The sequence below is a fragment of the Tasmannia lanceolata genome, unplaced genomic scaffold (genome assembly GCF_043159265.1).
Source record: "Tasmannia lanceolata isolate RefF3 unplaced genomic scaffold, GAP_Taslan_0.1 ptg000037l, whole genome shotgun sequence".
NCBI lineage: Eukaryota > Viridiplantae > Streptophyta > Magnoliopsida > Canellales > Winteraceae > Tasmannia > Tasmannia lanceolata.
In genome coordinates, this window is record NW_027518714.1 from 1970539 (window position 1) to 1994214 (window position 23676).

The 23676-nt window shown below is 37.6% G+C and overlaps 1 protein-coding gene across 3 annotated transcripts in view; it reads right to left on the reverse strand.

Moving 5' to 3' along the window:
- LOC143860399 (Tetratricopeptide repeat (TPR)-like superfamily protein) overlaps positions 1-23444 on the reverse strand; it is a 32251-nt gene extending 8807 nt beyond the window's left edge. For 2 of the 3 annotated variants that reach the window (XM_077371003.1, XM_077371005.1), the window contains exons 1-23: positions 23143-23444; positions 22728-22807; positions 22569-22630; positions 21749-21841; positions 19394-19466; positions 18648-18929; positions 18240-18307; positions 17876-18007; positions 15345-15386; positions 14658-15182; positions 14334-14482; positions 13690-14221; positions 12826-12888; positions 12626-12727; positions 11888-12205; positions 11557-11649; positions 11343-11444; positions 10720-10824; positions 9484-9617; positions 8510-8693; positions 8062-8193; positions 7710-7822; positions 7249-7342 (exon numbers count right to left, since the gene is read on the reverse strand). In XM_077371003.1, the coding sequence (XP_077227118.1) occupies positions 7249-7342; positions 7710-7822; positions 8062-8193; positions 8510-8693; positions 9484-9617; positions 10720-10824; positions 11343-11444; positions 11557-11649; positions 11888-12205; positions 12626-12727; positions 12826-12888; positions 13690-14221; positions 14334-14482; positions 14658-15182; positions 15345-15386; positions 17876-18007; positions 18240-18307; positions 18648-18929; positions 19394-19466; positions 21749-21841; positions 22569-22630; positions 22728-22788 (3459 nt within the window). In that variant the 5' untranslated portion in view covers positions 22789-22807; positions 23143-23444. Of the gene's footprint in view, positions 1-7248; positions 7343-7709; positions 7823-8061; positions 8194-8509; positions 8694-9483; positions 9618-10719; positions 10825-11342; positions 11445-11556; positions 11650-11887; positions 12206-12625; positions 12728-12825; positions 12889-13689; positions 14222-14333; positions 14483-14657; positions 15183-15344; positions 15387-17875; positions 18008-18239; positions 18308-18647; positions 18930-19393; positions 19467-21748; positions 21842-22568; positions 22631-22727; positions 22808-23107 lie in introns of all 3 variants that reach the window. The other variant, XM_077371004.1, reaches the window with a different exon arrangement.
- Between the last annotated feature and the right edge of the window lie 232 nt (positions 23445-23676).

Genomic DNA, 23676 nt, shown 5'->3' on the forward strand with positions numbered 1-23676 from the left:
TTTGGTCTCTTTTAGATTCTATCTTAGTTAATAAAAGAAACGCAATATAAATCCTTCCCCTTTTTTCTTTTTTTTTTGATATAGGCACCCCCAACTGTGGTCCACCATAGCAAATGTACACTCCCCTATTGGGAGATGCGTACGGCCCTGAAAATAGGGGAGATTTTAAATCTAAAAAAAAATCTTGCAAAGAAATCCCTATTTAATCTCCTTTACATCTTTACTTATATACCCCTATTTTTATCTCTAAATTGGGTTTTAATTTTGGTCTAGGGACTAAAAGATGTATTTAAGTGGTCCCACTTAACCAAAAAAATATATAGATTATATAGGAAATAAAGGGTCGTTACATTCTACCCCCCCTAAAGGATTTCGTCCCCGAAATTCCTCTCGCAACTCTTTGATAAAAGTAATTACTTCCAGGGTTACACAACAAATCTTGATTTGGTACTGCCTAGCAATGATTGTAAAACATAAACGGTATCACTAATTAACCAAAGGCGTACCTCCAAATAACTCTGGAAAATTTTTCTGAATATCGGATTCTCGCTCCCAAGTAGCCTCCTCGACGCCATGGTGACGCCATAATACTCTGACAAGGGGAATCGACTTGTTCCGCAAAACTCTTTCCTTGCGCTCTAGAATGCACACGGGTCCCTCCGAAAAGGACCAATCACCCTGAAGCTCCACCTCGTCCTCCTTCAGCACATGAGAAGGGTAGGGATGATAAAGACGGAGTATGGATACATGAAATACGTTATGCATCCGCTCAAGGTTTGGAGGTAAATCCAACTCATAAGCTCGAGATCCAACTCGCCTAGAGATACGATAAGGCCCGATGTAACGAGGGCTCAACTTACCCTTCCTGCCGAACCGCATAACCGCTTTGAATGGCGAGGTTTTAACAAAAACCATATCTCCCTCAGCAAACTCGAGCTCTCTACGCCGGTGATCGGCATAGCTCTTCTGCCTACTCTGAGCTGCCTTTAACCTCTCTCTAATCAAGGTTACTTTCTCAGAAGTTTCTTCCACCAATTTCGGCCCAAGCAACTGCCTCTCACCAACTTCAACCCAACACAATGGTGATCTGCAAGCACGGCCATAAAGAGCCTCGAAGGGAGCCATCTGAATACTCTGTTGATAGCTGTTATTATATGCAAATTCGATTAGGGGCAAGTGTCGCTCCCAGTCTCCCCCAAAATCGAGAATACAGGCTCTCAATAGGTCCTCCACAATCTGGTCAGATGGTGGACCACAGTTGGGGGTGCCTATATCAAAAAAAAAAAAAAAGGGGGAAGGATTTATATTGTGTTTCTTTTATTAACTAAGATTGAATCTAAAAGAGACCAAACTAAATTAGAAGCTTGCAATCTATTAGAATTTAACTAGGAGGCAACTAACTAAAAATATACATACATATAATCTAGGGCATAAAAATCCAACCGTGTGACTCACGCCCAAAAAAAAAAATTCTCACGGAAGCAGTAGCTTAAAAAAAAAATAAAAAATAAAAGAGGGAGTAAAGATTAGAGGAAAGAGACCATCAACCATTCTTTTCTTCAACCTTCATCCTTCTTCTACAGCAAGTAAGTAGTCTTGTTTTAAATTCCTGGATTTCCACATCTCATGTATCACAAATACCATGCCCAGATTTATGCTTAATAAAATTCGTTTTACACATACACCACCCCAAATCAAATAAGAAAATAAACCCCAAATTTATCTTCCTCTGATTTTGTGCCCAAGGTACATTCAATAAAATACCCAAAACCCCACATCACCATGAATCAGACCTATTCAAACCTCTTCCATATCTTCACATCTAAATCGGCTGTAATCCCAAAACTTGTAAATCAAGGAAATATTTAAGATGGAAGACAAATAGAATGAACATACAGGGAAAAAGATAATGGAATATACTTAGGGAAAGTGATATATCCAGCCCTTTTTCCTCCTTGGGCAGCCCTGTAAAGGAATAACAAGTTTATCTCTTTTACTACAAGGGGGCTGCCTCGGGTAACTTATAGAGGGGAGTAATATATCTTTTCAAAAAAAATAAAAAGACAGGGAGGCTGCTGATGTGGGCGTTCCCATGTTTGGCAGCATATCTTTCTTATTTTATGCAGCAGATTTAACACTCAATATTTTGATAACCGCACATCATCAACCTGTCTTTTCCTAATTCTATCGCACAAACCTGCCGGTTTTGAACACACCCATGTTTTGATAAATACACACCAACAATTTGTTTTTTTTCTGGTATAACAAGTGGTTGATTTTAAATACTACATGTTTTGATAACCACACAAAAATAACTTGTCTTTTCTTAGGATAGTGTAACAAACGGCTGATTTTAATACTCCAAAATCTTGTAAAATACACAGACTCAGTTTGCCTTTCTTGATTGATGAACAATTGCTGATTTTCAGCCCAATAACATTTTGATAATTGCACAAATTAAGATTGTCTTGTCCTATTTTCATGCGAAAACCTTCACAAGCAAGGTAATCACAATTGTGTTTTGACATATTTCACTTCACGAACAGACCTTCACTTGAGAAATAAATGTATTTAGGCATGTTCTTCACAAAAAGGACTATTCGTATACTTAACACTCTTAAAAGGACCATTTTATAGGAGTAAGGAAAATAATGAAAGGCTTCACAAAGCAATCTTAAGATAAAATGGTAAGCTTATGAGGAACTCAGAATAATGGTATGTGTGTGGCCTTACTTCCAGGTTGATCATTCCCTATTCTTGTTGGGACTTTTCGGTTTCTATCTTCACTCAGAATTTGAAAAGGCAGGTGACAGCTAGACCTTGTGTTGTAATGGTTTCAATATAACTTGTTTCATGCAAAGTAATCTTACGTATACTATTTTCTTTGTGATAACTGTATAGCTCATTATACTTGTTTACTTGAAATGAAATAAATGATAAATTGTTTCCAACATTTATGTGAAAGGATGCAGGAAAAGAAGGAAAAGGTAACGTACCTTAAAATCCCTAATTTCATATCCTACATGGGGGAGAGTGAAGGGGAAATTAAGGGTGTGGTGGTATCATCCTGGGACCTAAGGTCCAAAGGCCAACGCGAGAAGCGTGTACAACCTTTCGTTTGCAAACCATACAAAGGGATAGTATCCCCGAAACGGCTCGGCATTAAATGCGAGACCGAAATCCGAGTCCATAACGCCACTACCTTTGGACAGGGGTAGCGGGTAGTCGTGCGGCAAGGACACCGGCAAAAAAGAGAAAGTCAGAAAAGAACTACCAGAAAAGTAAACTGGGAAAAAGCCGGATGTACCTGGGGAAAATGCTGTCTCATTTTACATATTCGATGCACACATAACATATCATTCATTATTGTCATTCATTCCTGTTTATACCGATATAGATGACGTAGTTTTATTCTCCAGTTATTTATTATTGCTTCTAGATGATTGCTAAGGATCTAAATTATTATTGCATGCTCTTTTATATTGTTCCTTTTACTCCGCTCGGTCTCTGGAGGACCCTGCTCTAACGTTGTTTTCTCCACCACAGGAGTTGAGGCGTTAGATGGCGGAGCGTTAGCAAACGAAGAAACCATGAGATAAGGGATCGTGTGATCGGAGAGTTCGCTTCATGGATTATTGCGCTATGACGTCTTGCGTCATTTTCTATTTTTATTTTGTCGAAACTTTCTTTAGTTTGAACTTTAGTGATTAAAACTTTACTTTTCATTTGGAGTATGAGTATTGAAAGGACCTCTTGTTATGGTAGACTTATTTAATTTGGAATAAGATTTTTGTCGTGGTTGTTGATTATCTTATAAAATAAAAAATAAAAAAATCCATGATTTTTGCGTTGTTCTTTTGCTCGTAGCGACTTGACGGAATCGGGTCGTTACAATATGCCTAAGGGAATAGTAGTCATTTGTAATACTCTCTTTATATAAATACATTAGTGAGGGGGAGGTTTTCCCTAACTCAGTATTTTCCACTCCTCTCTTGCTCTTGACATGGTATCGGAGCCCTAGGGTTGTGATCCCTAGGGACCACCATTGGCCTCCACACTTCTCCTCCACCCACACCCAAACCCTAACTACTCCACCTTTCCCCTTCTCCCTCCATCTTCTAGGGTTCCCAATCCCCACCCCATGCTCGACGGCACCCCGACTCCAACCCCCACTCCTAACTCACTATTTTCCTCTCCTCTATTTCTCGACATATATTAAGGAGAAGAAAATTAACACCAAGTGCAGACATTGCCCCACACATAACGATATTCTCCAGTTACAGTCTTTTGCTAACCTATCAACAATACCATTACCCTCACTTCTAGTATGATTGAATGAAATATCTATATCTCTACAGATTTCATTGATGTCATCAATAATATAAGTTATGCTGCAAAGAACTCGGCCGTTAATGTACCCACTTGTTTGGGTAAGATGAGTTCCCTTCCACCAGAAGCTTTCCCCCCATCTCCTTAACAAATATTTTGACACCAGTGAGAAAACAATTGCTTCCACTTTGTACGAATTCTTGACACAATTCATCCAAGGAAAGGCTTTTAAAGTCCCCTTTCTCATTTATCCCCTTTCTCATTTATGAAAACATCAGTTTCCCACAGAACTACCATCAAAGTCAAATTTGATAGCTCTAGCTCGAGGAGAAATCTATCCACTTGCATACTTTACCCAGATGACTTTCTATGATGGGTCTCCGACTCGATATCATGAGATGCACCAAAATTTCCCTAACAAGTGCTCAATTAATCAGAAGTCCTTTAATAATATTCACAATAGAATTCTATTGTTCTTCAAAGCTCTCTTATTATCTTTCATTCCAGACCTCCCACATAAACACACATAATACCATGCCTCAAAGAATATTTGTTGAATCTCCATGATGAGTGGCTCTTCAACTTAAGAAGATCGACAGAGTTGGGAGAGCCCAAGAGAGGTTGACCTTAGAAGCAGGAATCTTCCCTCCGAGTGCCGCTCCCGACTCGGACCTCGATTTGGCGCTCCTTAGGAAGGAGCTTCCAGGAAGCGCGATCCCGAAGAGATGGAAACCGCTCCCATGGTGCTCCCAACCCGTTCCTATTACTCCATTAGTAACCTCCTTACCAACTTACTTGCATCAAACTCCTCCAACTGTTCAAAATACTTCATTGGAGCAAGCACGGAAGCAAATCTTTAGAAGCCATGAGGAAAGAGGTTAGAAATTACTACTTTTGATGTATTTAAATTTTGAAATATTTATATGAAGATAGTAAAAATTACTATTTTTTATGTACTTGACTTTTGAAATGCATATGATGAAAATATTGTATTAACGCTCCCACAGTACTAGACCCCCATGCTTACCCGACCCCGCACCTGCACCCGCTTCATGCTTCTATGAGGTTGACTAATCAAAGAACCATTCCACATAAAATGTGCTCCCCTATAATGGATAAAAATAGGGTTACTACATTATTCGTCCTCTTCACATAGTGAGCATTTCATATCTAAAGTCTAAAACCCACTTCTTCAATTTGTCAAGCGTGTTGAATTTCCCCATAACTGTCCAAAAAAATATCCTTGAACTCCAGGGGCAATTGAAGCCTTCAAAGACTAGCAACTATAGAGATGGAATTGTCCTCCACAAGAGGGGAGTTAAAAAAATACGATGTAACAGAGAACCTACCATAAGACTTCCCAACAACACAAAACCTCCCATCTCTACTCTATAAGGATATCCTTTAATAAGCCATGGCTCGAAAAGACTCAAACTCCCCATCCTTTAAGTTACCTTCTAAACATGGAACCCACGCTCTCAGCTACTTATCCAATAAGCTCCTTGTAATGAACCATGTTGATATCTTTCTTCTTAGTTTATACTTACCCAATCATACAACCCATCTCAAATCAACATCACAGGCACATAGATGAAACATATAAATGAGCAGTACATTCATTACATTTTAAATCACACGTCGGGAAAGAAAATGGATCTGTACATTCATAAGCTTTAGAAACAACAAAAATGGGACTCTTGGTGTTGAGTGGACAGCACCCCAACTGAAATGGATGGCCTTGGATTGTTGATGGAATAAGGGCTCAAGCTCGTCTCAATTGTTGGAGAGGAATGGGAGATGGAGGATGGAAAATGCTCGCTGCATTTACACCCAATAAAGGAGATAAGCACCTTGGCTGGCTTCACTAGCCCACCTTGGTCGGCTTCACTAGCCCAAACAACCCACGAACAGAGAAACAAATAGATGGCATAAAAACATAACAGCCCCTTGCAAGAATAGCTTATAAGCTCCTACAAAACCCAAACCGTTGTAATCGCCAATAATGCCGTTGCATTACCGTGCCACCTCTTGGCCCATATCCACAAAAACCTTCCACTCACCCACAGATGGGTGTCAATATCATTTTCGCCCCAGGCATAGATAGTACAAAATATGCCCATCTCATGGCCCTTTTGACACTAGAGGGCCCCTCGGCCAATGCCCTAAAGAGGGACCCACTCCAATGGCCCCATAAGTGGATAATCATCACCCGATCCGACCCCACGGATGATGCCCAAACACACAAAAAGCGGCCCCTACACAGTCCAATCCTTGCACCTCCATCCAATCTATATTACCCGATCAATGTTCCTAGAAGGGAACATTACATTCTGTCTAAACATGGAACCGTAGCCTGCATTCCCCATCCCCATATCCCTCAAAGCAATCTTTTATAAGACACCGCTAGATGTGAACAACAGAGATGCAAATATAACTGCACAGTACTACATTTTACCTATAGCAGTGGTGAATCTATAGAGTAGGGATCCAAAAAAATATTTCATAATTACTTTTTAATAATTTATAATTTATTATTTTAAATGGTGTTTCAAAATGCAGATGCAGTCCAAAATGCGGCATAAGTAAATCCTAGTCAACTCGGAGCGGCGCGATCGTGTATTCTGTTGGCACGGCCGAGTACTCAGCTGAAACAGTCATAACTTGGGAGAGAGGAGTTTTTATTGACTTTGTAGGGAGAATCCAGCCAAGGTAAAAGGGAGTCAACTTGGGCGATTCGACTATGCGGGGGAGTTTTGAAACTGTGATTTTAAGTTGTTTATTTCTCATTAAATTGAATCTCCATCAGGCATACTAATTCCCTAACAAACTCAGTCAAGTCAGACCTTGTCAGCTCAGACTAAGAACAATTATACATTGGAGAAGGAGAACAATTATACCTTGAAGAATAATTTAACGTACCTTTGTTGTCCCCAAAATTTTCCTCTTTGCTGTCTCACCATCTCTTCCTCTGTTATCTTGATTGGGATTTATGTAATCAAGCAAATCTGACACACTGTCAAGTAAAATAAATCACAATAAAGAGTTGCTAGTGCTTCATATTATGCATGAGCTGTTGACTAATCACATGTAATAGTCGTGATAATGAAAATATTCAAATACACTGACACAGATTTCAACATAATTTGTTGTGTGCAAGGAATGCTTGTTGACAGACATGTATACGTGAGTACCCATAGATATGTGCATGTGTGCCTTGCATACTGTGTGCCTCCAATATTCATGGTGAAAGATTTTCTTGCATACTAATTTCATTCTGATCATGAAAGTTATTTGAAACCCTTTTTTGAACGATAAGTTGTTTGAAGGCAATTGATCAGATGAAAGTAGAGACTTAAATTGAAAAGTGTAGTTGGAAGTACCTTAGATGGCCTTTGCTGGCGATTGATGCATCGGGCTTCCGTGTCCCATTTCGAGCAGCTTCTTGCTGCTCAAAAGCCTTAGATTCAAAGTACTCAAGCCAGGCAGCAGCATCCTGCAACATTGAATTACATAATTTTCAGAAATATTGGATGGATCTCATAAATTAAACAGAAAAACAAAAAGCATTCTAATCCCCATTGTGTTCATAGCTTAATAGATGTCACTTTGTGCAGCAGTCTTAAGGCTTGGGGTTCAGTCCTAGCTACTTACTGGAAAGAATTCCAAATTGAACCAATTCACAAGAAAGATACCTGAGTATTATTCAAAAAAAAAAAAAAAAAAACCAGATACCTGAGTACGAAGGTCATCTGGGCCAAGCTTGGATCGAAGAATTTGCAAGGTTGTCTGCTCATGCTGAACACTCAAGGGGTATGCTTCCATCAATGAGAGAGCAATGGCTATTGCATGGTAACTTGCGGCAGTCTGAGGATAAATGCAAACAGAAAAAAACTTAGCTCTCAAAAGTATGAAGGTGACTTTTCCCATAAAATTGAAATTCACAAGTCTTCAAAGCTATTCAAAAAGTTTTAAATATGGGCTGCATCACTAGAGTTTGAAAGAAAACATAAAAGTATCGGAAGTTATTCCAGCACAAATATTGGAACAAGAGTGGTAGAATTTACATGCAAATATCCTGGAATAAAGTATGAACATAGGAAAATACTTGTTTGTATGGATGCTTATAATATCCCGTAGGCTGAAAGCATGCCAAATAAAAGAAGTAAGAATAGAAGGAAACCTGAATATGGTCCGGCCCGAGTAATCTTTGGTTACATTTCAGAGCTTTGTGGAGATATCTAAGGGCCACATGTACATTTCCCAGGCCTTCCTCCATCATAGCCACATTAATATATGTAGCGGCTGTGTTCGGATGTGAGGGGCCACATGTAAGATGCAAAAGATACAATGCACGCTTTACATACCTGTAAACATAATAATAAAAAGCATAAGAACAAAACATCTTCATGATAGGATGGCAACGGATATGTGGATATTGCATGATACAACTTGAGAAATGTCACACTATAATGAATTCAAATGGAGGAGAATGACGTGTTTCAGACCATATGGTTCAATCGTTCAAACACTATCATGGTCATCCTCATAGAATTTAGGATTATGCCATGGAAACATATTCTGTGGTGCAAGAAATTAACATCAGCGTCCGAAAATGTAAAAATGGATCCTTGTAAAGGAAAAATGCATCACGTTCCTTTAGAATAAACCAAGTCGAATTCCCAGAATCACAGCTTGATGATATTTAAAGGTATAGTCTAAATTTTGATATCATTAAAAAAATCCCATTATTCTTTTTTTTTTTTTTAAATGACAATTTATTATAATCGAGGCGGGACAAGATGTCCCCCAATAAAAAAAACCCCATTATTCTAACAGCCATAAAAGTAAAAGAATATGTTATTAACATTAACTCTCGGGCTGTGATCGGACTTGTAAAGAGAAAACATAGGAACAACATCATTGAATAACCCAAAATAAATTAAAATCAGAATGAAGTCCAGATTCTTAGCAAAGAGTACAAAACACCAAAATTCATCAATAACTTATCAAATCAATCCCTCCAACATAAGAAAATAACAACAAAATACCCAATTATTTGGAGAGATGTTTCCACAAGCATAACACGTAAACTTGGATGAAGTATTAAGGCTAAATAAGAAACTAATATTATCCAACAACATTACCAAAACTTACTTTACAGCCAACTCTGTGTGCTGGAGCCGATAATAGAACACTGCAAGGTCCCCATAACTCTTCATTGTATCTGGATGATCAAGTCCAAGTTCTCGCTCATTGATATCCAAAGCTTTTTGTTGATAAATTGTGGCCTACGAGGAATGAATAACTACTTGAATATAGAACTTATCCGGAAGTACTTTAAATTAAACAAAACACTATGAATAAATGGGTCATGCATCACAGAAGTGAAAGAAGTGACATTTTGTACGTTTGACTATGATGCAGAGGAAGTGACCAATGATGTTTGTGCACTGATATCATGAAATTGTGTGTTGTGGGATAATGAATATGATCCATCCAAGAAATGCACTCGACAAAGAACACTGAAAGAATACTTATAACTATGTAAGAGGAATAATGACATCTTGTCCCTCATTTTGGCTCAATAAAATTCTTTGTTAATTTTTTTTTTTAAAAAAAAGAGAATAATGCCGAAAATGACAATCAACAAAAAATAGAAAGGAACATGTTTCAACACCCACCCTTTCCTCTCCATAGTCCATTCTATGGTTTCAGATTGCTTCTTACTCAAATGAGCTTCCTTTTTATCATTCGTGAATCTCAATATTAGATGCATATACTTTTTTTTCTCATAGTACTTAAACAGTTATATCGATCCTTTTGTCCTTTTGAAATTCATTTCTTTTCTCTTGCAATAGTGTTGATGAATGGATCAAATAATAACCCAGAACCTGGGTCAAGAAAAATAAAGTTTTACTCTGTAGAATTAGGTGGACTGCTAGAATGCAACCCATGGCCAATAAATATTAAGATTTATTCTGACAAGAGGAGCAATGATAGATACAAGGGAGCCCTTGCATAAAGAGCCGTAGCAGGGCTCTTGATTGGATCCACGTCATCAAATATACCAATTTTAAAATATAACCGAAAATGACGTGGATCCAATCAAGAGCCCTTCTGCGGCTCTTTGTGCAAGGGCTCCCTTGTATCTATCATTTCTCTTCTGACAATTACATATTATTAAGATTCGACCCTGTGCATATGTGTGCCTTGATAATTGCTTTAAGTAATTGAATGCCAGATTTCAGTAAGTATCTTTTCCTGGAGTTTAAACTTTTAAATTTTTAAATCTAGCTATATGTACAATTTATTACACTTTTAGCAATAAGGAAGCTCATAGAAACTATCATAAATGTTCCAGCTTGATAGCAACAAGTATTAAGACTAGACCTGATTGAAGTCTCCAGTATGATAGAGAACTACAGCCAGAAGACTGTACGCTCCAGCTGTCATCCGATGGTAAGGACCGCATACTGCTACAAGCTTTGATAGGGCCTGCATACGTGCAAGGACGATATTAATACAATATCAGCAGTTCACTTGAGGCATTGACATCTATATCACAAATATCAATGATATTTTCAAAATATAACAGTTTTATCGAGAAATTTTGATAAAACGATAAAATTCTGAAATAATCCTGAGATTTTAAAAATATAGCGACATTTTCAATTTTATCATAAAATATCGTGACAATATCATGATATTATCCCAATATTTTTATTTTATTTTTTTCTTAAATTTTATATATTTATATTTTTAAAGAGGAAAGTGTTCCTGCGCTGCAGCGCAGGGAAGCTCCCTGCGCACTTTTCTCATTTTTAAATAATTTTTGTTATCATTTTTCCTGATATAAACCCGAAATAAATTTAAATAAAAAACCCAAAAAAATAAAAATTTTAATATATCCTGAGATTTTTCCCTTGCCGAGAAATTCCTGAGAACAATATTTGTGACATAGATTGACATCAGTTTTGATATTCAGTGAAGAGGAATGTCCACAAATGCAAAACCTTTGTCCCATAACTAACTGCATCTTCAAGTTTCCCCTTGTCTAGAGCTGTTTTCGATGATTCCAAAAGTTGTCGCCCATCTGCAGACGAGCATGCAGCTTGCTGCAATAAAAACAAATGCAAATTATACATCCATTCAATTGTCCCAATTAATTAAAATCAGAAAAGGTAAAAATCTTATCATAACTGAACAAAGCAAGCATGCATCGTTCACCTTATGCAGTGGTACCAGGCTAACAATATCTGTTTTCCGAAAAGGATTTGGGGAATCTATATCAAAGTCCCTGGGAGCCAGCTCAATACCCACCTGAAGAACAGCACACATGGTCATGTTCATGGTTTTAAATTTCGGCTGAAATACCGAAATTTTGGATTTCGGCCGGGACCGACACCGAAATTTTAAGATTTACACCAAAATAACCGAAATTTCGATTTCAGTTGTGGCGGAAACTGACATTAAAACCTTGGTCATGTTTGGGGTTAATAAGTAACTACAGGTAATCCCCAGGTAATGAAATTGGTGGAAACAGAAAGACATACAGTACCTTGTGGCATAATCCACGCAAAATAGCGAATTTCCTTACGTCACGATAGGTTATGGTGGTCAGTTCCCATTGAAATCTCTTCATTAAGAACACCTCCAGCCATCTCCACATAAGAGCCTGCATGTTGCAAGTGTTGTCTGATTTCTCAACTTGAGAAACTCCAAGCATCATGTTTAGTGCTACCGCTATTGATACAGCCAATTTATCAGTGTCAACAACAGCAGCAATCACTGCTTGCAGAAGGTGCTTGAAAGCTCTCACTATCATCTCGTGAATACAGAGCGACTGCACGTGAGAAAGCTTTTCTGAAAGCTTGACCTGGTTAACAAAATCAATAGAACTCATCACTTTAAGTGAGACTGAGGAACCAAAAAAATACTGTTCACATGGAACGCATGGATTTACATTTCGGTTTCGCCCTTGTCTGAAACCAAAAATTCAGCTGAAATCCCAAAATTTCAGCCGAAACCCGGTCAAAATGTATTAATTTATTATTTCGGCAATTTCGGCTGAAATTTCAGAAAAACAATATATTTTTGAAAAAAAATTCAATTTGTCGAAATTCAACTGGGAAATCCAAAATTTCGATTTCGGGAAATTTCGGTTTTGGTCCCAACCAAAGGCCGAAATTTAACACCATGATGGAAGGCAACCAAATCTGACATCAATAATGGTTACTGCTTATGAGAAAGGAACTGTTATTTATATGATTTGCACTATTGGGCCTGTGGTACTTACAACACGCCCTAGAGAGCGCATTTGCAGGCCTCTAGTATGCATGAAATCAGTCAGAGTCCGACCATCAACAGGTGAAAGTTCCAACGAACCAAAATCTGCAACCTAAAATGCATGAACAAGAATAATTAATGAAAATCATAGCAACAAAATGTTGTAGTGCAGGAAAAAGGAAATAGTTACTCGAAATATTCCCAGCTTACCAGCTTTGGTAGAGCAACTTCATCGTAATATTTATGAGCCATCTCAATTAGCTCCTGCTGAGACTGTTAATAACAAATGGAGGATTATTGCAGTGTTTCTTTGCATTATACTAGTTCATAATTGGGTAAACCTAGCATAGTTTATAAATTTCCAACTCATCCCAGATGTAAATGACATCATTCATGCATCAAGAATATTACGAGTAGCCAGCAGGGAGACAAATGACTCAAATGACTGATGATCTTCTAAATGTTACTTAAAAAATCTAAAAGCCATTCAGAATCCACAACACACAGAGAGGTTACTTTAATTTATTTAGAAACCAGTGAGTGTATAAGCCTCCAAAGAAATTAAGGGGACACTAGTAATACAAACCTCAATGGATTCTTAAATTGTAGATAAGGAGCTATTATATATCACTTGACCTTGTGAGCATGACGATCATGTATTTAAGTTTTATGCTGAACCACAGGAGCATTTCAGACTTCACTCTTTGATCATCAATATGAGGGAGAGTTTTTAGCATGATGCAATGCAAATAAATCCCTCAGAAAGGTGAAGAGCAGGAATAGAATTAGACTTAAGAAATCAAAATTACATTACAGAAAATTTGTCCAGTCAGCGGCATAGTGATAAAAAACAGATTGTCTATAAATCTCCAACTTCATATGTTATTATTATTATTATTATTTTCTTTTTTGAAAAGAATTCTTGACATCATAGTGATTATTTTTTTATTTTTTTTGAATGGTATCATATGTTATAATCACACAAAATTATAAAATGCAAATCACATTTCTTGTCTCCGGAATAGAAGTTAAACTATAATTACATTGTTGGCATTCTAATCATCTAATGCATACCTTACGGTGAAGTCCTGTATCTGATTCTTTTAACCGTGTAAAAGCTGGATCAGGTAACAACTTCTTTAGTACCAGTTCATTATCAGTTCCTTTGGTTTCACTCTGACATTCCACAGAGGGTGATTTAGAATTTTTAATTGCCTCGTCAACTATCTCATCAGGAGACTTTCCATCATCAAGTGATGTTTTTCTATTGCTAGCATCTGATTTCTTTTGGGGATTCTTAATGAGCCTAAGAGGCTTGCCAAGTCCCTCAACGGCTGATTTACTTTTAGTCTTTTCCTCGGTTTTTTTCTTTTCTTTCTCTGCATTGATTTGTTCTTGTAAATGTTGCATCCAGCATGCTCCAAGCTCCCATCTTATGAAGATGTCTCGATTGGCGTCCTCTTCCTGAAGCTTTGTCAGACTATCTTCCAATATTCTCTTCACAAAAGCACGAGCGGCATTGATCTCTTCACGTTCTGAATTATGTGAACTGGGTTGCATTCTATTGTGTTCCAGCATAGACTTTTTGTGAAGCAGTGTCCTTAAACTGAAACCACCAACACTTACATCAGCAATTGGATAAATGCTTTCTATTTCAAGAGTGACTATCTATGAATATATGAAAATTAAAAAATGAGTGATGATACATCAATAAGAACCTGTTAATATTCAGGGAATTGGAACCCCCTTCAAGCTGATCAATGGTGTCGATTTTTTGTAGTGAAGTACTTTTCTTACTGCTTTCAACTTTCACAAAAGCAATATAACCACAATATCTCACATTGATGACACCTAGAGTGGCAACATCCTGCACTTGAAAGCCCACAATCTCATCTTTTAGCACAAGGAGCTTCGAAATGCAATAATTAAATAAACAAGTCCTAATTTTGAGAATAATATTGTTATAAACAGCAGAGGAACATACCATTCAAAAAACAAAAAAAACAAAAAGCGGAGGAACATTTGTTGAGGATACATCTTACATGGGCTGCTGTATTTTCGTCTGCAGTGACACCTTTCAGTAAGTTCCTCTCTGCAAGATCCTTGGAGTGCATACCCATTGTCTTGTTTCCATCAATCTTAGTATCTATTTTGCAGCTTGCATCAAAAGAATCTTTTGTGACGGTGATGCTCAAATCCCCTACTCTTTCAATGTGAAAAACTTTGTCTTTTTCAATAGATAGTATTAAATCGGGTTTCCCCAAAACATATCGCACAGCAGAGACAGCTCTAAAGATTGCAACATCGACGAATGAACTGTGAAGAAGGAAAGCTTTCCTGTCACGGATTTGCCTCTCCTCTGCTGTTTTGCAAGGCATAGAGGCAAGAAAAGAAAACTCGTTAGCCCAGGGTATCATATCACTTTTACCATCCCTTCCTAATCCACCTCCATTTCCTCCCCACGTTTCATCTTCCACAGGTAGTGGAGAAAAAACTGATGGCAACTGTGCAGCAACAGGAGGAACAAGCCATGTGTTTGCACGGAATCCATAAGGGAGATTTCCAAACTGCAAAGAAAAGAAGAATTAGTTTGATATTTCCCATGCTGTTACAGGGTCTTCCTCATACATTGATAGCATTATCTAATTTATTAAAGCAATTTGCAGCCAAGAGAATGTAAGACAAAATCTATCTACAATTTATGCATTATGGCAGAATTATCTACCAACCTTGTTACGCTTCAAGAATGCTTTCATGAGATCATCATAAGCCTGAAACATAAGAAATGAAAGATATTGACTACATGCAAGAACTAGAAGCCCTTCATATAATTGAAACTTCAACTAGAAGCACAAATTACGGAAATTGGGAGTCACGAAGGAACAAGAAGCAAAGACATTTGAAGAACAACACAGATCATGCTCTAAAGGAAAACTACGTCGACAAACTCAAAATGCATTCTAGTAGTGGATAGCACATCCCTGTCAACTAAAACATATTTTTCTTTAACATACTTTAAATATTCAAAAATGGCATTTATCTTGTTGCAATTAACGGTGATCCTGAAAAGCATTACAAATTACAATAGAACCTCCATTAGCTAAATAGTCAAAAGCTGGTAACAACACCAAGCTTATGAGGTTAGGTAATGACCCCACATATTTATTCACTACCAACTTTTAATGAGGTCCCATCACGTTGTTACCTAATAATTGAGAATGTCAAGGCATTTCTCATACGAATAGTTGGTGTTGGTGTTGCGATATGATGGAAGAGGAAGAGAAAGAAGGATTGAAGAAGAGAGAAGGGAAGAATAGAAACGGGGGAAAGGGAGAAGTGAGAAGTGGATTTTTCTGGAATTAGAAGGCCACGACTTCTATCCACTATATATATATATATATATATATATATATATATATATATTGATGAAAGACGATAAACTATTACAAGTAGTTCCAATGGGGCCCATCAGTAAACCCATGCACACACATCAGCACTTCCCCTCAAACATTAGTACTTTATCAAAAAGATTCTGACAATTGGACCAACCAAAGCTTATAGGAAACAATTAAACCTTCTCCAAAGCAACTCATCAATTCACTTTATCTACTTCTAAAGCTCACAATAAAAAAAGGGAATTGACATCCACAATCCCGTGTTTCAATAATGGCACCGCGATCTTTACTTGCACTTTTTAATTTGCTTTTAAAAGCCATTATAATTCCAAATATACTCTCAAGTCTCAATAGCTGATCAGAGAAGTGGTTAGTTAAGTGTAGTGCCACAATAAAAAAGGGTGTGTGGGTATCAATCCCCCAAAAAAATATTCATAAATGTATAGCGGCCTTTCAATGAAGAAAATTTCAAAATTACTATTACCAAAATAAGCTGCATTAATTAGTACCTTCCAGCTAGTACTTGCCATAATAGCCTACATAGATTTAATCCTATATAATAGTGACGAAGTTAAATCACATTCCAGCACACGCTACCCAATAATTCTTGGAATAGGTGGACCCAATAGATTTAATGCACAACAGGCACAATCATCATTAGCCATTATACAATAAACATATTACAAAGTATGCTATTGGCACGAGCTATGCTTATAGTGCATGTGTGATCTAATATCTCATGGCTTTCCTATAAGAAGAATCGCAGTATGCTTGCATCATATACATGCACAACATATTAAGGTTACTGTATGTAAGATTGGTCGAAATGAGTCATACAACATATTGACTTCACTATGCTAGTCTTGAACTCAAAGTGGCACATGGGACTCATCTAAATGTGAAAATAGCAATGTAAATGCACTTCCATATATACTACTGATACACTTACACTTAATGCTTGTAAATGCCTATTTCCTTGTCCTAATTGGCTAATTTACACACTACTCAGCAGTATTGCATGGATTCGGATTCGCGTGTCGGATTCGGCAAACCCCCAAAAGTAGGATTCGGATTCGGTAAATTTTAAATAAAATAAAATTTTCAAAATTAAAAAAAAAAAATATATATATATATATATAGGTAAATTTTAAATAAAATAAAATTTTCAAAATTAAAAAAAAAAATATATATATATATATATATATATATATATATGTGTGTGCGCGTGCGCGCGCGCGCATATATATTCATAAAAAAATTGAGGGTAGAGGGTTGAGGCGAGTTTTGTATTAAAAGAGTTGAAGGAGGAAGGGGGTCGATGTTCGAGGGTCGAGGCACTATGGTTTTTATTAAAAGAGTACGGGTTGTGCTTTTATATAAAAAAAAGTTAAGAAGAAAATATGTTTAAAGGAAAAATATATAGGATTCGCATTTCAAAAGAGACAACGATGAATCGGATTTGCCCGAGAAAAACAGGATTCGTGCAGGACACGGCTACGACAAGAATCCGGGTGTGTCCTACGTGAATCCATGTCTGATTCGGATGCGGAGACGTGTCGACATGGATTCGGCATAGGGGGGCAAAGAATCCATGCAACATAGCTACTCAGACGCCCATTTGAATGTTATGTAGCTATATCAGGATGTCCATCCATGCTATGCAAAGATTTATTAAGTTACTAAAATGCCATAACTAGTGTGACAAATATGCGTTTTGAATGTCATTTGGTAGTTTTGGCAAGTGTCACTGTTCAGATGTCAGTACTTTTGAAAAAAAAATCAAAGACAAAGAAAAGGTAAAAGCTAAAAGGAAATCAATTTGTACTACACTAATGAATCTCATTCAGGATGTTGGTGAGACTGACATGATCAAAGGCCCTACTAAGCTGTCGTAGCAAATTGATAAGGTTGTGACATAGAACCCGTTGCTTTCCGACACTATAGAATCCTTTACTGCAAGCTTCAATGGCAACCATTTTCCCATTGCAAAGTTTAGCCTGCAAATAGTCACGAAAGGAGATCAAGAAAACTTAGATTGGCACCCGAAAACAAAAACAGAATAAACCTCAACAAGCAGTTTGGATGCATGGATTTTATATGCTAAAACCTTGATTCTATAAGCTAAAACATTGATGGCACATTTTTAGCCATGTATACAAACTGCCCTTAAAAGTTGAACCTAGGAACAGACAAAAAAAGGCCACTCAAAACACAAAAAATAAATCTTACTTCAAAGGAGAAGAGATGATTTTCTGAAAGACTGTCCTCGCATTGCTGCCTCGTAGTCTTCCTTATAACTGCCACATTCACGAAATATTCATAATTATTCTTTTTTCCCTATATTTTCAAGAAATCATATTAACAACAAAACAACACATGTCACAAATTTGAGGGAAGCCCCAGCCAAACACCATCATTCCCCATCCACGGCGCATTTTAGGCCCGCCTAGGCTTGTTTTGCTAAAATGCACCAAGGAGGACGCACAGCCTTTTGCTGAAGCTACGTGATCCGAGCCATTGAATGCATGGACGGCCCGATCGTCCGGCCTCCGCTCCACATCTCAGAACAAGCAATTTTTTTATAAAACGCAAAAAGCCCTAACAGAGATTCTTAATAGTGGTAGATTTGGAGCTTACATTGAATGGGAGGGGTGAGATGGGAGAGGGAGAAGAATTCGTAGAAGCTTCCGATCTTAGGGCAAGCTCCGGTCACCTCCCCGTCGCCCTCAGTCTCGGCATCTTTCGAAGAAGAAGAAGAGACCGGTTGTTGACGGTTGGGAGGTGGTTGCTTGGGCTTATCGTGCGCACCGATGGGTGGGACTGTGTTTTTGGTGGTGGAAGGGCCGAAGCAGGAGGTGCAAGCCACGATGTCCAACGCCCTTCTAACGTGCGCCCCCGCGCCATTCTCATCGTATTCCTCTGCCACAGACAGACAAACAAATCGAGAGAGTAGAAATCAGGTGGGGACCACTCGATCAATGGTCCAAATCTCACGTTTTTTTTTTTTTTGAAAACAACAAACTTGCTGTTTGATTGCAGGATAGATTGTCTAGAATGATATCTATTCCAAGATACAAGTTAGCTGGGCATAACTATTCATGATAAGAATTATTCTAAAAAAAGTACTTTCTCTTCGGAAAAAAAAGGTACTTTCAACTTCATCTCCCCATTCATGCCCTCTCAAAGTCTGTCCCTCTCGGATTGAGCCTCTAGCTCAATGGTCAAGGGTTTGTTCTTCAACAGAGAGTTTAGAGGTTGGTACTTTAAAAGGGACGTTTTTGTCAAAGCTCTTGGAAAATTGGGAGATTTTGTAGGTCATTCAGTAGTAAAAATAGAAAAAATGGCTTTGATTTTTGCTCTTCTTTGAGACAAAATAAAATTACCTTCCACTAAAGTTAGAACGCATGGCTTTAGAGCAGCCACATCGACCGTTTCCTTCAATCGCTGGCCTCTGACCTGCAAAAAGGTAAGGTGGGCTATCTGATTAATTTTATCTCCATAAAATATACTATTCGCCTCTTTTTCTTCCCCAGGCCACCCTCTGTAGTGTAAAAGGTGGTCATAATTCATAAATAGACAAAAGGTGTGGCTCGGGATGAAAAACCGGATAATAATATATCGCTTCCCTATTCTTTGTGCTAACATAATATTGTGGGTGGGGCCAACTTAAGCATCTCGCACTACACGTATGGTTCTCCTTTAACTTTTAATTCCCATTTCGTTTGTATTTTCTAATAAACAATATAATCTTGCTTCCCTTGAAGTAGGATTCTATGACATAAGAAAGTGATGTACCAAATCACATGGCTAGGGCGAAAAGTATTATCCTTGTGTGGAACACGTTCCTAATTTTTTCTTCTTTACCAAAAACTTGGCAGGTATTTGTTATACATGCCATTCATCTGTGGGTCCCATCATGGATTAATTATAGCCAGAAAAAAAACATACTGTTAAGATAATCTAAACCGTCTGTTTGGAAGACTTAAGAGAAATGGAGAGTGAAAACGAATTCAACAACTGCACTCACTTGGTTGGATGGGAAGTCCTCCTAGGCTAAGACCTAGACCTAGGAGACTTTGGTGCCCTTCTTCAACTCTTCTCATCTTTCACCTTTTAGGCCCTGATCGTTTAAGATTATGACAATCGATTTTGGGTTCCAAGCTGATTATTGGAGTCAAAATTATGTTTAAATTTGAGTCCAATAATAATCTGTTTACCACACACAATCGGTTGACATAATCTTGTTCGACCATGGCCTTAGAGTGTGCAAAAATGGTTGGAACATAATCACATAGAGCGGCACTCTTTAGTTTTAAAAATATCAGTAGTTTTAAGTTGCTCTTGATTCTAATTCTGGAATCAAGAATTGCGATGCATTTTTTTAGTGTTCCTGATAATAGATACAGAAGGATTAAAGAATGTAACATTTAGTTTTTAGATACAATTTTCTTTTAAAATGATCTCCGCACTAACTTACCTTTAATAATGGAGCTCAGTTCTTAATTCTACACTTTTTCACGGGCTTTTAGGGCACGTTTCGACACCATGAATTTTTTTCGTGAAATATTTGCTTACCCAACAGCGAGGGAGGACGGGGAGGGATAGATACTAGAGGGACTGAGTGAGGAAAGGCTAAGAAAGGCCTTAAAAACAAGGAAACAAAAATCTCTGCCTATAATATGATCCACTTTTATCTTGTTTTTTAGCCACTTCATTTGTCCCCTCTCAAATCTCTCCTCCTCCTCCCGTGGCCACTACCCCTTTCTCACCACTTGGAGAAACTAATTTATCGTGAAAAAATAATAATTAGTAGTCGTCAAATATGGCCTTAAAGTCTATTTTGGTCCCGAAACATAGGAACAATCAATTAGAAAAGTGTCTATTGAGGGCACGTTTGGCTTTCAAGAATTTATTTTCATGACAAATCGGGCATCTTCTAAGTGTGAAGACCCTGAAAATCAGGAAACAAGATCTTGGAAACGGCTGTTTCCATGATGAGAAGTTGATAAAAATAAAAAACAATACCGGATCAACATTTTCTGGATTATTAGCAACTTCTAATCACGGAGACAGCCGTTTCCGGGTGGTTTCCTGATTTACAGGGACTTCACACTTGAAGATGCCCGATTTATCATGAAGACAAATTCCTCCCAGCCAAACATGCCCTGAATGTTAAACCACCCAAGATCAAATATCAAAGGCAGGACGCAACTGCGCACCCAACATCGCATGAAGACTGTCTTATAGTTCTCTCATTAACAAGAGGAGTGTCATTATCAAAATAAGGGTAGAGAAACTTCGTTTTCATTTTCCATTTTTGGTAGGTAATCCATGTGGACCTTCCAATTGAAGCACTGCTGTCAGGCCTAGAATTGCTCCTCCATACATTTGAACGCATCACATGGTTTTCATGTTTCATAACTTAGTCATCTTCATTGTGTGCTACGGATTTTTAGGAGGAGAATAAAATTTTATTACAGAAAATAGGACCCACATAAGATTTCACAGAATATCTACTCGGTGGGCCCAGGTTGGATCTCCCACGGCCGTATAATATACATTTCTGATTCATATGTACTCTTGATTGGATGGTTAAGATTGTCTGATCAACATAGTTTTTCGACAATGGGAGATCCAAGGTGAGCCCCACCTATTAATTTCTTTGGAACAGCTCACAAATTTCTAGGTTCTGATAAAAGAATCAAAATTCATTAGAACATTAGGGCTTGAAATGATACCTCGTGAGACAGCGAGTAGTTAGTGATGCTACAGGTAACAGTGTTCGCACATAATAGCCGATGAACATCTATGATCCTGTCCGTCGATATTCCCTGTGTATTTTTAACCGTACATCGATCTCTAGTCAAACATAAAGCTATAAAGACAGGCAAAAAATTAGGGAAAACGAAATGACATTATTCCTCCAAATCTAGTGAAAATTCACTAAATTTAACCAAGGAAAGAGGGAGAGGCACGGGGACAAAATTGCCAGAAATCTATGCTAAATATAGCAATAATCTATTTAATGCCAAGCAAATACGGACAAAAGGAGTTCTGCTCCTCAGAGAAAGTAGATTGTTTTAGTGGGCCACGTGGACCATAGAAAATTATGGTCCACAGGAAGAGGGTCCAATATGATTTTTCTCGGAGAAAATCGAAAATAAACAATTAAATTAAAATAAAAGGAAGTGATATTGTCACCCCTTTTCGTCCCTGGACCACACCCAAATACACTAGAAAGGGTGTGGCCCAGGGACGAAAAGGGGGTGAAATATCATTTATTAAATTAAATTAATATTTATGCCCCTCTGTAAACGAATGGATAAGAGAGAAAAAAAACATGAAAAATAATTACAAAGAGCATAAAAGGAGTTATTAGAAAAATGTTTTGCCCCAAAAATAACTGAGGAAAAAATTGACTTGGGTAATAAGGCGCTTACCATGTCATTAGATTTTCCCCAAATTATATTCAGCTGTTTATGTAACTTCCGATTCCTCCCCCCAGGGGAAAATCCTCAAAAAGAAAAGATAAGGAAAGCAAAGAGAACAAAATCAAACCTTCAAAATAATATGCGAATTGTCTGGAAGGTTTACAGTGATGTCGAGGGCCACAGGAAGAACTACAAATACACGAGAAGAAAAGAGTTAGAGAATACTCATAAAAATCGATTAAACACCATAGACTAAAATAATACAAATCTAAGATTAAGAGATTACCCTTCTCTTCTTTCTTCTTCTTCTCGCCTTTAGGCTTTCCGCGACAGTTTTTAGGAGCCATTTCAGACTTTAATTCGTAGCTGAAATTTCAAAGCTCGTGAGATAAACTTTTTCTATGATGAAATTAACAACTTATTTTTCACCAACATGATTAAAACAAGCATGCAATTGATAAGAAGTATAGAGTTTGGATTGAAACAGGCTAAGAAGTGGTAGAACAGAGCATATCTGTCTTTTCCTAAATGATTTTGTGACTCAAAACAGGAATTTCAGATAACCCATTAGACCTTAGATAGAAAATCCAATCATGGCAAAAAAAAAAAAAAAAAAAAAAAGCAACACAGGATTTTCATCCAATAAATATGATTTAAGATATACACCTTCAAAAAGCAATGGGACTTGGGAAGATTTTGACCTGTGAGAAGGATACAAGGATTGAAGCTCCTTGAGAGAGGACTTATTAAGAGAAGAGGGCCTTCAAAGTTGTTATTAAAGTGCCTTTGGAAATTAAAGGAAGGGGGTTAAACAGAACAATAGCTCTGTAGAAAATAGATGGAATATATAAAGAAGAATATTTTCCAGCCCTCCTTGCTATTGGGCCATTGAAAATATTAAAAGATTAGGAGAATAATAAAAGCTCGCCATGGAAGCTCTGAGAGAGAGAGAGAGAGAGAGAGAGAGGGTGAGAGGGTGAGAGATAGAGGAGTGTGGTGAGGGTGTGATAAGGTTGGAAGGGCGGAGATTTAAGAGTCAGAAATATATGGCATTTTATGACAGCGCTACAAAGTAATTATATTTTTACTATTGGAAATGATATCAGCGCAACCATGCTTTAATAATTGCACAAATGCAGCCTGTCTTTGAGGTTTTTGGGAACTGTAATAACCCTTTGACAGCACTTTGAATAGTAAAAGACAAGATGGGTTTGTGCAATTAATAAAACTTAAAA